The sequence below is a fragment of the Electrona antarctica genome, assembly GCF_951216825.1.
Source record: "Electrona antarctica genome assembly, chromosome: 13".
NCBI classification, from domain to species: domain Eukaryota; kingdom Metazoa; phylum Chordata; class Actinopteri; order Myctophiformes; family Myctophidae; genus Electrona; species Electrona antarctica.
Genome location: NC_136794.1, coordinates 7,966,617 through 7,981,329, shown reverse-complemented (window position 1 = coordinate 7,981,329; position 14,713 = coordinate 7,966,617). Strand labels below are relative to the sequence as shown.

At 43.4% G+C, this 14,713-nt stretch overlaps 1 protein-coding gene across 1 annotated transcript; it reads right to left on the bottom strand.

Moving 5' to 3' along the window:
* Positions 1 to 562: 562 nt before the first annotated feature.
* LOC306935245 (transcription factor Sox-1a) lies at positions 563 to 1,661 on the bottom strand (the record flags this gene model as incomplete). Its single annotated transcript, XM_079518210.1, has 1 exon — positions 563 to 1,661. The coding sequence occupies one exon, from the start codon at positions 1,659 to 1,661 to the stop codon at positions 633 to 635; it is 1,029 nt and encodes a 342-aa protein (XP_079374336.1). The 3' UTR covers positions 563 to 632.
* Positions 1,662 to 14,713: the final 13,052 nt, after the last annotated feature.

The following is a 14,713-nucleotide window of genomic DNA, read 5'->3' as shown; positions in this document are numbered from 1 at the left end:
AGACCGCTCTCTTAAGAATCAAAGCAACATATGTGAAATTTATTCAATTCTTCTTCAATGCAATATCATGGCCTTTCACTTGCCGAAAAGCACTTAAATTACAACAGCAGACGCCCGTCAGTCTTCGAAATATTAAAAGTATTCACAATTTACAATACTTAGGTTATTACAATAAAATGATATGATTCCGAGAATTAATAGACATAAGCTTCTGCAAATGAACACAAATGTTTGCGATTTTTCCCATATATTTTAAAGCACTTTTTTATCAGTAGTATGACACATCTTATCTCATTTTCAATAACTTACAAGAACCCCCAAATTATAAGACAGTAACCAAAGATTCCCGTGAACTTGGCATAGCCCTCAACTAAGAGTGTGTTAATCAATGGACAAAAATGAATAGCACAATAACCAATATCAACATCGTTATAATTCCACCGTTATGGCTATTCAAAAAGCCGAGATGAATATGCTATTATTTAGTATTTATACCCTTTTCATTTACAATATCATAAACATTCTGTACAAAATGCAGGTAGTTGTGGGGGGGCCGGGATAATTTAGAAAAGAGGTAAATATTTGGTTATGTGTTGGAGTTTGCAGTTTGTAGTTTACTCTATAATGAGTTTCTAAATGTGAGTTAGCGGGACCGTTCCGTTCACTCCAGCCGTCGCGCTCTGGTAATGCTGCGGCAAGGCGTGGAGTCTACTTTGCACTGACGGGTCCCCCGGCTCTCCGGTCGGTAAATACATGCTTATCATCTCTCTCAAGTCTCCGGGGCAAGGACCCCGTGAGTGTGTGCTGACGGGAGGGCTTACGCTCGGCTCCGACTTCACCAGCGACCCTAACGTTCCCATGGCGGCCGAGGAGGAGACGCCAGAGCTCTGGTGTTGTGTGGTGTAGGTGATCCCGCCGTAGCCGGACGGAGAGGCGCTCATGTAGCCCTGAGAGTTCGAGATGGGGCTGTATTGCAGGGTCGTCATGTCGTAGCGGTGCATGGGCTGGGGGTGCTGCGAGTGGTGGTGGTGCGAGTGGTGGTGGTGCCCGGCGCTGCCCGGGTGCTGGCTGTAGGCGAGCTGAGCCTCCTGCATCATGGCCGCGGCCGCCGCGGCGGCTGCGACCTGGCCCGAGTACGCGCCGTTCGCCCAGCCGTTCATGTGCGCGTATTGACCCGCTGAGCCCCCGTGGGCCCCGGGGCTCTCTAACCTCTGTCCGACCCCGGACGAACCCATGCCGACCCCTAGACCCACTCCGCCCCCGCCGGCCCCGGAAAGCAGTCCACCGGCCAGGGAATATTTGTCCTTTTTCAGGAGCGTCTTGGTCTTCCGTCGGGGCCGGTACTTGTAATCCGGGTGCTCCTTCATGTGCATCGCACGCAACCGCTTCGCCTCGTCGATGAACGGTCGCTTCTCAGCCTCGGACATCACCTTCCACTCGGCGCCCAGCCGCTTGCTGATCTCGGAGTTGTGCATCTTGGGGTTCTCCTGTGCCATCTTTCTCCGCTGTCCCCGGGACCACACCATGAACGCGTTCATCGGTCTCTTCACCCGGTCCTGGTTCGCTTTGGACGCACTGTTCGGCCCCCCCGTTTGCCCCGTGTTCGTGTTCGTTTGGGGTCCGGGGGAATGAAGGTCGGTTTCCATCATCATGCTATACATTCACCTGGTTGTTCAAACTTCGCCACCAACAGAGAAAAAAAAAGTCTATTCAGACTTTTTAGTCACGCACAAGATCGGCAGGTGCGCACAAAATGAGGTTACAACAACGCGCTATTATAACCCCCAAATAATTCAAGTAGCAACACGACAAAATAATCCGAAAAGAATATTATATAAAAAAAAAAGATGTTCTCCAAGTAAAAATATTTACCCGTTGTTCTTCGCTTGATAGTTCACGTCCAACTACGATAGAATGCGCATTTGAGCCACTTTCTCTGTCGGAGTTGAGAAGTTAGTGAAAACAGCGGCGGCCATATGATGCTCTCTGACAGCGGTTAAATGAGCCACAAGCGGCCAATGACGTTCCAGAAGCAGGATGATTTGCATGGCGTTTCGGTCACGTGATTCTAGAGCTCGTGGAGGGGGGAAGAACAAGCTGGCAGGATGGAGGGGGGTGGGGTGGGTGAAAGGACGCACCCCCCCACCCCCCGCCCCCACCCACCCCCCGAATGGCATGAGCTTGGAAAGGTGGCATATATGACATATATTCTCACAAATACACACTATAATAATCATTCATGACGTTAATAAAAGTTCGTTATAAAGAGCCCCACGACAATTTAAGTTTAGATATCACTTTACATTAAGACACTTTTGATCTGAATAAAAACAAATTCCTATCATGATCAGCAATGGTTATAGCTATATGCTATAAGCGAAAGTGTATAGCTGACATTTTGGGTTTTGACACCATGCTGGGAGCAAATCAATCCGAAAAAATCTGTTTGCACATAACACTCAAATCAATCACATTGTAAAATATTGTTCTCTCCTCTTCTCTCTCTTTCTCTCTTTCTCTCTCTCTCTCTCTCTCTCTCTCTCTCTCTCTCTCTCTCTTCATCAGAATCTCTCTCCGATGTCTTTCTCGTAGAGAGTAAAGATAGAGGTTGTGATTTCAGAGGAAGCTATACACTCGATGCACATTATGTGAGGGATTTGGTTAACATGATGAATAGAGAAACAGAGCAGGCCAATATAAGGCCCCACTGGTTTCGGGGCAAAGACGTGTCATCGCCGTCTACTGGTGAGGTGGTGGTGAATTATTAGTCCTGCTGATTCCCATGGGCAGCGTGGGCAAGAAATATAGGTCTACAGTCTATAACTGATTTCTGATTTAAGTAGATAATATAGCTCGGAAATCCAGTCGAATGCTATATGAAATCATGCAAGGAAATCTGTTGAGTATAGGTATACAGCTTATGACCACCAGCCTAGCCACATATAATTCAAATTTCACAGCTGACCTCCTCTGAAAAGCCCAATCAACCGCTAATTGAAAGGGAAAACAACATATCCCTTCCCCGCGGCGAGACTAACGATTTAATCATTCTATCATACTTTGGCTGCTTTTAATTAGGAGCGCATACTCCTGATAGAGCCTTATGTAGCTCACAGTTTAGACCGAGGCCTGTGGGAGCCGGGATCATTCAGAATCAGACGATGCTGCAGCATGTGCGTTCGGTAATAGGGTTAACGGAATCACAATGGTCAAATAACATTCCAGCGATCCACGCCATGTGGCTTATGGCCCGAGCTAGATCACATTATATATGAGAGAGAGCCCCGAGCCCTCCCGTCAAACTGATGTGCTGGACCAGGAATACATCCCAGTAAATTGACTCTTTTAACTTGTTTGGCCAATAAAAAATACCCCATAACAGCACAATAAAAACCGTTAAGCTATATACAATGTAACAACAACCAGGCTGCTAATATTACAATAACGTCCTACACAACTATAGGCTACTAATGACAATAAGAATGAAATCATTTGCCAACGATTCCCGAGCCATGTGGCCCTGAATGAATAGACCACTAATAGGCTATATCAAAATAAGTATACAATCTAATGTTCTGTTTTAGGCCTATAGCCTTTATAATATTCTTGATAGCCGTTAGTCCCAAAGGCAGCCCAATACAAACCAAAATAATCTATCCGTTTTCAATGACAGGTTATTACATTATTTAATCCTAATCAATCAAAAGGATATAGGCCAAGCTTTTAACTAGTTCATAGTTAATGAATATCCTAGTGCACCATTTCAATTATTATTATTATTATTATTATTATTATTATTATTATTATTATTATTATTATTATTATTATTAACGCGTTGTGGATTTAGTCCATATAGCAAGCAATCACAAGCAATGTTCTTCATGAAGGCTACAGCACGTGGACTTTCATTGTTATAAAATGTATTGTTGATCGTATACATTATCTAGTCAAATAATGTAATAATAATAATAATAATAATAATAATAATAATAATAATAATAATAATAATAATAATAATAATAATAATAATAATAATAATAATAATAATAATAATAATAATAATAATAATAATAATATGATTATGACATAATAATAATCATATAATCCTGTGTTATCATTTGGTCATAATTGTCATTGTTATAAGTGAAAACTCAAAGTGTGTATAGCCTTGCATGTATCTTTAGCGTTGTAGGACTACATAAGGGATTAGTGTGCAGAATGACACAGGGACCCTCGTGGCCCGTATTTACTTTCCCATGTCATTCTCGATCACTCGCCTCTCTCTTTACAATGCGCCCTGCTTCTGTGCAGTGTGCTCTCCGCAATGGGCTGTGTGCTTTACTGCCGCGGTGCACGAGCAAGTGTCAAGGGTCACGGTACGTTTATTCAGCCCCCAAAGAAAACAAGGGCAACGCGGGGACTTTTTTTCCTCTCTCTCCAAATCAAGGTTTCGCTAACGAGAATGAATAAATGAATAAACTCTGCCATGTATCCATAATAATTGAATATATATATATATATATATATATATATATATATATGCATGCTATGCGGAAGGTTTTGTAGCCTATTTTTTTTAAAGACACGTTTAAAACGAATTGTTGTGTAAGCCCAATCAAGGTTAACCCAATTAATTAAATTATGTATAGGCCAATATCTCATCTAGCTTATAGCCTTATATAGAGGGATATATATTCCCTCTCTCACTCGATCTGACTCGCATTAAAATATATAACATTCAGGTGTGCGCGTTATTCGTGCGCGTGTGAGAGAGATAAACAGAGAGAGAGGGGACTGATCACCTCGACATATTAGACAATGCATGCATAAGAGGTGGTCGCGCGGGGGGTTAATTATTTGACTCTTCTATCGCACGAAAACACCTGTTTCACAGAGATCCATATAACGGGCTCTGACCTACACACACACACACACGCACACAGCGATCTGTTGATCAACTTCTTATACATGCACGGTGCACAGCCTGTTGAAAGAAAGTTGAACATCCACGCAACTATACCGTTGCACGCGCGCACACACACCCACCACGCACGCACGCACGCACACGCGCGCACAACGCACACATGCACAAAGCAAAACCGGGCAATTACCTTTAAAGATTTTATTTAAGGTTTAAAAAAGCACCATGCAGTGATATAATTCAGTATCCAGCCATTACAATTATATATAGGCTATACTATTTATCTTAAATTCAGCAAAAGGAGAAGTGCCGTGAAATGACATGGAAGCCGTTTGCCCTCAAGAACATTACTGAATAATGCCGAAACAACAATCAGGACACACTGAAAAAGAGAGTTGAGATATAGCAAGCACTGCAAGGTATACCATTGGATAGACGGATCACCGTGCGCTCTGCGCTGCAGCCAGATTCGTACGGAGACTAACCCCCAAAATACAAGCCTTACGCTAACATGACACAATTATCCGCACTGAAAGAACATAATAAGCATAGAAATAAAGTGCAATGCAAGCAATCATTGCACGGACTCACGGAGAGAGCCTCTCACTTTCGCTATATTACCTTTTTTTTTGCACGGAACTTTTCCCACCACGATGTGCATCTCCAGGTTAAATATTGATACGCATGTGATATAAATAACCCTTTGCGCATGCATGCACGGAGAAGGTTGTCAGAAGTCCAAACTTACGCATATTTCCCATGCATGTTTCCTCTCAGACCAAGTGGGAAGATTTCTCCCTCCATAACTCCCAAAGCCGTCCTAAACCCTCCAAAGCTTCATGTAACACCGGCTATTCCCACTAAAATCTGGCCGCCTCCGTGCCAAGGCCATCCATACCCGGTGCCCAAACCCACCACTCAACACACACTGAGGGGAGAGACAAGAAGAAATGACATTTTATTATACACTCCAAAAGACAATTTCAAGTTATTGTTTCTCCCCGACGAAGAGGGGGGTTTTTGCTTCTAACATAATGAAGCAGGGCTTTTGTGTGCCCACGGAACAATACAAAACAACTATTCTAATAAATAGCCACTTTTTTGTTCGCTCTCGACGATGAATGGGTCGGAGCGGCTGGGTTCTGAAAGGCAGCTGTGTCGCGTTCGGGGAGGAGGGGCGGGGACTTGGCGGCGAGCCTCGTCCGCCGTCCTCCCTCCAGGATACTCTGACTCGCATTACTGATTCTGGTAAAAGACGGCGAGAAAGCGAGGAGAAAGAGGAGAGAGAGAGAGAGACTGCTGTGAGACTAAAGACTTTGGAGGCTATGCTTTTTTTTCCACAGAATTACATTTAGCCCGACGCAGGTTCACTTTCTATAGTCTTGCTGCCGTCTGCCTACCGGTAATAATAATACTATAGCCAAACATCAGAAGTGTTACATTAAATAAAAGCACAGCCAGTCTTTCACACGTCACAGCAACATTTTTTTTAGTGTGTAGGCTATGTTGTGGACCCGTCCCGAACAGCTTGCCAGCATAAGGTTCTGGCATGAGCTTTCAGGAGGGACGCGCGTGCATGGATGCAGGCGATAGGCTGCATGCTATAGCAGTGTAAACCAATAGCTAAATGAATAGCCGGGGTAATATTGTAAATAAAATACAAATACCACCCATGTCTCCTTGAGATCATATTTTGAGTTGCTTTTTATTTGCTCACACTGACAGTGACGCATGCAGTGAGTGAGTGTCTGGCTGATGCCATGGCTGTTGATTCCTATCACACCCACCAAGGGGCTGCCAGACATGAGGGCCTATAGTGCTGAACTTGTGGCTGCAGTATGGCAGGTGTCTGTGATGTCTCATGTGGAGCCTCAATGCTTCAACAACAACAAAAATGACCTATATTCATTTAATTCCATGAAAAACGTAGCTTTAAACACCATAATGCCGGCACAGACAGGCAAACCATGCAAAATTGCTTGCTTGCCTTAGGCATATATAATGTAACAAATGACAGTGCGGAGATAACTTTACAATAAGTGGTTGATTTGAACAAAGACACGCAGTGGAGACGTATAAGCTATGTCATTTCTCTCCACATTTACCTTTGCAATATGTGGTTTGCTAGTATTTCATAATGGGCTCTATAACAAAGGGGAGGGGGCATTGTTCAGCACTCTTCATCTCACCTCAGTTTAGCCCTGCTTACAATGCCATGGTGAGACTCGTATGTCTCTCTGTTGGCTCTGGTTGACCAGAGAGGTGTTCAATAACCAAAGGCGAAGGCAACCCTTTTAAATCTCTCGCTGTCCATAGGGATTAAGAAAAATTGAGCTGTTGTATCCTTTAGAATTAAGTTTCTGGGTTCAGTTTGATGTATGGGTGTATAATGGTGAAAATAATTTCAATACAACTCATCACTTGAGTTATAGTTAGAAGAATCAAAGGATGAAGCAACATAAGGTTATACTTAACAATGTTAAACTTTAGCTATTGAAAAATAGCAGATCTACAAGCTCGTAGCGCGGCACTGAGTGCCGCGCTACGAGCTTGTAGATCTGCTATTTTTGACTATACGGAATGGTGAGTTAGGTAACAGGAAAGTTGAAACCATTGGCAGGGAGATCAAGGAATAGAAGTCAGTGAAAGAGAGGCAGGGTCAGGCCTATAAAAGCTATGAGGTAAGAGCGAGCCAATCAGCTCAACGTAATATGGGCCATAGCTCTCTCACCTGGTCCATGTTCAGCTAAAACATCTTCATACCGGTAAGCAGCTCTAAAAAAGATCAAATCACACCCGTGTGAAGTGAGGGACGCTCTTATCATCGTACATCATCGGCGTGATGTGTTTGTGTTACGCAATGTTTGTGTTTACACAAACACTCAAAATTGTCCATTCATTGTCAATGGCATTTAATGTTTGTGTTAGGACAACATTTGGCTTATACACACACCAAAAGCTGGACATAGGAGGGGCTATCGCCCCTCAAAAATCACACTGTGAGGGGTACTTCAGTGTGAGAGGACCTCAGTGGAAATAAGTCTTTGGACTTTACTGTGAAATCCTTGAATCGCTGATTATAATGATGTATTATGATTTATTTTCTAAATAAATCAAATCAAAAAACTGTATTTATATCGGCCAAATGACGTCTTACATCGTCTCTTTGTTTAAATGCTGCCCTAAACTAGCATTAAAAGTCCATAGCCCCATGAAAAATAACACGTGCAAATCAAAGGAGGCACATGCACACACATCAATCCGGTCTCACCCAAACACGGATTGGCAATTCCGTACATACTACACTAGTTAAATTCACGCCTCCGTCGCGGTCAAAACAGTACTAGTAGTATATGATGTACGATTCTTGGGTACGGAATTGCCAATCCGTGCTATTTAACCGTGTTAACAACATAGTTAACATAGTTAGAAGCACAGGCAGACACAGAGGCAATGGGTGTGCATTTAAAACAAGAAATGATCACATAGTGATATTTGTCAGGTGAAAGAAGCACTGGTTTCGTTATTTAGTAACGAACGCTCCTCTCAACCGTCCGGTCTCAATCATAACATTAGATTACATAACATTGGGGCGTCTCTAAAGATTTCTGTTACCTGTTTCCTGGTCATGTGACCTCAGTAACCAATACATGACAGAAGCGTGTGTGTTGCAGCCAATCAGGACTATAGGTCCTCAGTATGACTAGGTCTTCTACATTTCATGAGCTTTCACTAGTCAGGTTTCACCTGACAAAAAGGACTGAAATCTAAAAGCCAATCTAGTGCAACCCTAGCCGTGGTGCTCCTTATGTAACTGTACTGTGCACAAGATGTAACAAATTCAATAAAGTACAACCTTGAACCTTGAGTGACAATGACTATGTATGACTCGAGTATAAAGTGTGTCTATGGCAGGCAGAGGCAAAGTGTCAAAAGTCAGACGGAGAGAGAGAGAGAGAGAGAGAGAGAGAGAGAGAGAGAGAGAGAGGGAGGGAGAGAGAGAGAGAGAGAGAGAGAGAGAGAGAGAGAGAGAGAGGAGAGAGAGAGAGAGAGAGAGGAGAGAGAGAGAGAGAGAGAGAGAGAGAGAGAGAGAGAGACCAGTGTCAATCCCATGGCAAACAGCAATGGATAATCATGGGCTTTGGGAAAACAGTGTCCATAATGCTATTACCCAGGATTACCTACTCCAGCGGAGAGGGTGAGACTCTCTTCACAATGTGCCGCAGACCTTTCAGATAATCATCTTATCACAGATGACAAACCTCGAAGAAACATCCCATTATTAGGGATGAGAGAGAAGGGAGGAGAGAGAGAGAGAGACAGAGAGAGAGAGAGCGAGAGAGAGAGAGAGAGAGAGAGAGAGAGAGAGAGAGAGAGAGAGAGAGAGAGAGAGAGAGAGAACCTACACATCAGGTTTAGAGAAAGATATGGGCCTATAATAGGAGTGTAAAATATCAGATTTTGAAATAATCACGCCGGTCTTTCTTTCTCTCCCTCTATGTTTCCTCGGCTCTGCTCTCTCTACCTCTTGCTCCCTCGCTGTCTCCTCCTCCCCAGAGCTCTTTCTCTTTTTCCCAGCAGGGCAATTAGAGACAAGATTTTTTTTATGCATTGTTCGCCTTATCAATTAGCCATAACACCTTCCCCTCTGATTGGTCGGTAATGAGCGTAATGCTTTTAACAGTCGGGAGTCACAACTCTTTAGAGGGGCCATGCTAATGGTGTCGCCACGACGATGGGCTCCTCAGTAACAGCTCTGCGGAGAGGGGTGAGGGGTGGGGGGGGTGGTGGTGGTGGAAGTGGCGATATAGTCAGGTCTCCCTAACATATCTCTAATTAGAGCTCACAGTCAGTCATTACCACTGTAACACGGTGTAACACTAATGGGAATCAGGAAGCAAGAACACAAATTTGCGCGTGCGTGCGTGTGTGTGTGGCGGGCATAAGGGTTGGAAAAGGGTGGGAGAAGAAGAAAAAGAAAATGTTATAGCAGGAGAAAATGTCCAGAGATTATGGTTAAGGAGTTGAGGCAAAAATGGAAGTGAGTGAGTGCACAGAAAGAGCATGAGAGGGAACGAGAAGCGAGATTATAGAAGGAGGGCGGTTTTTAATGTTTTAATGCACACTTGTTAGTCAGCCGCGAGGTCAGAGACCATTAATGGATGATGCCCAATATATCTGTCATCACGGCCAGAGATAGGAAGGGAAAGAAAGCAATGGGGGGGAGTTTAAGAGGCGAGTGGAGGTGGTGGTGGGAACTGGGAAGAGAGACCGAGATGAAGTCAAGGGAGGGGCGGGCAGTGAGATGGTCTCCTAGTTAACCACTTTGGCACTTAGTTCTTGTGAGCACTGATGCACTCTGCAGCGCTTACAGCCAGTGACGTGTGTGTGTGTGTGTGTGTGTGTGTGTGTGTGTGTGTGTGTGTGTGTGTGTGTGTGTGTGTGTGTGTGTGTGTGTGTGTGTGTGTGTTTAAATGGTTGTCAGCACTAAACCGCAGCTACGGTAGCAATACATGGAGTGCACAGCTAAAGCTGACAGGCTGGATGACGGGCAAACATTGTTGGGAGAACTGACGAGTGAGCAAAATAGTGTGTGTGTGTGGTGGTTCCCCCTCTAACCTATGTCAGAGAGAGAGAGATAGAGTCAAGAGTGGTGCAGGGTATAGTTACCCCAATATATGTTTCTGCATTGGAATCATCCAAGTTTTTCCTGGAAAAGATACAATAATATAAGCAATGCCGTCCAGCCATTGAATTTTTTGAATTGCTGGAATGTTTATACATTCTCCCAATCTCTATACACGTCTAAACTGTCTTGGGCATCAGGTGAAGGTCTCGAGCACACAGACACAAACAAACATGTTGCACTACTTTAAAATCATACAAAAATGTTGTCACCAAGCTTGAAAAAAGAAGAAAAAAAAGAAGAAGAAGAAGAAAAAGGAGTCAATGCCATGCCAGGAAGTTTGCCATGAAATAATATTGTGTAGTTGTATGTGCGTATACTAACCTTACAATGGGAGCACCTTGGCCTTTGAGGGAAGTAAAGGAGTACAGGGAGGGGGGCGTCACTGTTTCCAGAGTGCATGTTGTTTGTGAGTGCGTGCGCGTGCGTGCGCGCGTGTGTGTGTGCGTGTGTGTTGTGCATGGGATAGGGGGGTCCTCTGTGTCTAAAAACTATGATTGGGCCCATACTCCCTCACCCAGAATTTGAAATAAGGTCATCGTCCCAGGAGGCTCCAAGTCAAAGCTTTGCTTCCTCACCTTGCCCTTTAACTCGACTCATCCCCCTCTTCCTCTCCAGGCACCCATCCATCCTTCTTCACCCCTTCTTATGCCCCTTATTTCTTCCTTGTTTCCCCCTCTATATACAATAATGGTCCACAACGGATGGAGTAACTTTCATGGCGTCTCAAAGAAGTCAAAGACAAACAGAAAGAGGTACATCACAACGACTCCCCGTACCTCTTCAGTTTGGTTTAACCCATTTTGACCCGAGATCAGATTCTAAAAATGTCTTCTAAATCCTGACAGTTTTCTGAAAAAGCTATGTTTCTACGTCAGTCGTTCTTCGATTTAAAAAAAATAGCAGACCTACTAGCTCGTAGCGCGGCACTCGGTGCCGCGCTATGAGCTTGTAGATCTGCTATTTTCAATAGCTAAAGCATAACATAATGCTAACACCAAAAGGGGTTCCCGCCAAAAATGGGTTAAATGTGTTTTTGTTACTATTCTCTCTACAGCCTCAGAAGAAGAAGGAAAAAAAAAACTTTCAGTGATGGCTTTGGGGCCTTAATATTGTAATTCGATTTGGGAAATGAATATTTAGGATTAGCAAAACATTAGAAACAGAAATGGCATCGTCTGTAGATAAGGCGAGGTAATAAGTATTACACTCTGTGTGTGTGTGTGTGTGTGTGTGTGTGTGTGTGTGTGTGTGTGTGTGTGTGTGTGTGTGTGTGTGTGTGTGTGTGTGTGTGTGTGTGTGTGTGTGTGTGTGTGTGTGTGTGTGTGTGTGTGTGTCTGTGCCGGTGTGTGTGTCACTCAAACGGGCGCTGCACAGATGCATATCCAACAGGACAATAACACACTATTCTAATGCTAATCAAAGAGGCCATTAATGTTTACATTCAAAATCAGCCCCCTTCCAAAGAAACACATTCAGTGCCTGCTAAACTGGGATAATTAGTTCCCTCTTAATCCATTGAGACCTGGAACGCATCCATGTCACGTTAGCGTTTAACCACATTAACCATTAACCCATTTTGGGGCGGGAACCCCTTTTGGTGTTTTAAACATTGTTATAATTTAGCTATTGAAAAATAGCAGATCTACAAGCTCATAGCGCGCCACCGAGTGGCGCGCTATGAACTTGTAGGTCTGCTATTTTTGAAAAATCGTTAAAATGTGCCTCAAATCTTTCCGAAAATTGTCATGATTTAGAACACTTTTTTTTTTAAATTTCGACGTCAGGCCTGAATGGGTTAAACCCATATTCCATTAACTCAGGTGAATCCATCTGAGTTTCATCAAATTTCTGCTTTATTTTGTATGATAATGCAATTTAAAGGCAAATGACATATTCAGGCTGCTGGGTTGGGGGTGGACGTGGGTGTATTTTAAATGACAACTATGAGAAAATAAATGGGGATATGGGTAAAATGCTTCTTCAGCCTTATTTCTTTTTTTTACATGTAATTGTAAATATTTACAAGTGTTTCCATCATTATGTGTGACTGGTTTATGCATACATTCATATTTAAAGTGTAAAGAGCTTATTTGAGATTAACTACTTATCCTTCCCTTATGTGCTCAATGTTCTACATTGTACTGATGACATTTCATGTCGCCATATTCACCCTGATACCTTCAGGATGAAACCGCCAGGTCTGCCGTCGACAAGAGGGTACTTGCTCAACAAAACAAACTCACCACAATTTTCTTTTTAAAAGGTGAAAAAGAAAGACCTCCACCTTTAGACCTTATACCGTCCCCCACCCACCCCACTGCACCCTCTCGTTGAGTAGAGCACTTGCTTGCGTTTTGGCTTTTTCCTTTTTTTTGTAGCGAAAGGGTGTGTGAATGGGTGTTCTCTATTGATCTATGTGCGCTCACGCACGCACGCACGCACGCACGCACGCACGCACGCACGCACGCACGCACGCACGCACGCACGCACGCACGCACGCACGCACGCACGCACGCACGCACGCACGCACGCACGCACACACACACGTCAGGCCAACCAATGGTCAAAGTCTGAGCACTTTTTTTTCTTTTCCAGAATAGTTCAGCAGCATCAGCATTCATTCAGCCCCCCTCTAACTGTGGTGCTGCAGGGAAACACAAAAGCCCTAACAGAACACTCTGCTTGTGGCATTCAGTCATGGAGAGAGAGAGTATTCTCTGTACACTAGTATATAAAACAGGCCATTCTCAACTCGTGGGCCGGGGAACCACTGGTGGGCCGTGAATATATTACAAGTGGGACCACAGATAATTGTCGAAGATTTGATTCATAATTAAACGTGAATATATTTTTTTAAATGTTTGAAAAAAAAAAGGTTTTAAAGGTTCTTTAAAACCTTGAAAAAGAGTGTTTCCGTTGTGATAAATATAGGATGTAAGTGATATTGATTTGGTTAAAACAAAGGATATTCTGATAATAATCATTGTTATAGAGCATTTGTCCAGTTTTAATAAACAGATTTTCCAGGTGGGTTGTAAAATTTCAGCCAATCATGAGCCACCCATTTATCAGCTTTAAAGAAAAAATAAAAGTGTTCCAGTTCTAATTTTGTCTGCTCATTTCTTTGTGTCATCAGATTCAATTTAACTTCCTCTAGACTGTATCCTGCCGAGTTCTGTATCCCGGAGGGACATGGAGACTGAACAAACACTCTATGGACCATATGCAGACCGCAGCCATCTTACCATATAAGTTAATGGCAAGGCGCTAACAAGGTGCAACTTCCCATTGACAGCCCGTTCATCCAAACAGAAAAGTCCTATCTGATTGTATTACACAACGTCAAACTCACCAACATTGAGTACGAAAAGCTGTACGAAAAGCTTGAATTATCCTCTTTCTATCCTCAAAGAGGCCACTGCAGACATGTTATGAGCTACTTTCTGTCCTTGCAGGTGATTCTATTTCTAAGTGTTGCAGTTTGGAAGTGCTCGTTAGATATGACTCAACTGCCCTGCGTACCACCTGTTTTGAATTTGCACATAATGCAAGAGGCAGCAGGACATTGCTTTACTGAAAACGAGTACTTCCAAACTCTGATGGCAAGATGGCCGCGGTCTGCAAATGGTCAATACGTGGTTTTACAAGAGAAACAACAGGCAAATATGGATGGAAATAGGAAAAGGACCCGTATAAGGGTCCATGCTCTATTCTATAAGGGTCCATTTGGTTACCAACTCTCCATCATTTAGCTGGGGACCACCTGAAACCCCCTCAAGGACCTCTGGTTTAAAACCAGTGGTCTATGGTTCCCAACCTTTTTATACTGAAGTACCACCTCAGAATCTATTTGGCTCTCCAAGTACCACCATAATAACTGATGTTAAAATACAGGAGCGTAGACCTGCCCCCTTTTTGTTCCATTCCTATAAGCCAATAATGCTGCTGCTCTGACAAAACTCTGTCTAATCACTAATCAAGCACAACTGATGATATTTCTAATAGTGATTAATCCGTTCTCAAATCTTCTATTAACGGCTAGGTGTGCCGTCATGCTCATTTCAGCACGGCTGGAGAGCCTCTTTCAACCCATTTTGTCTTTT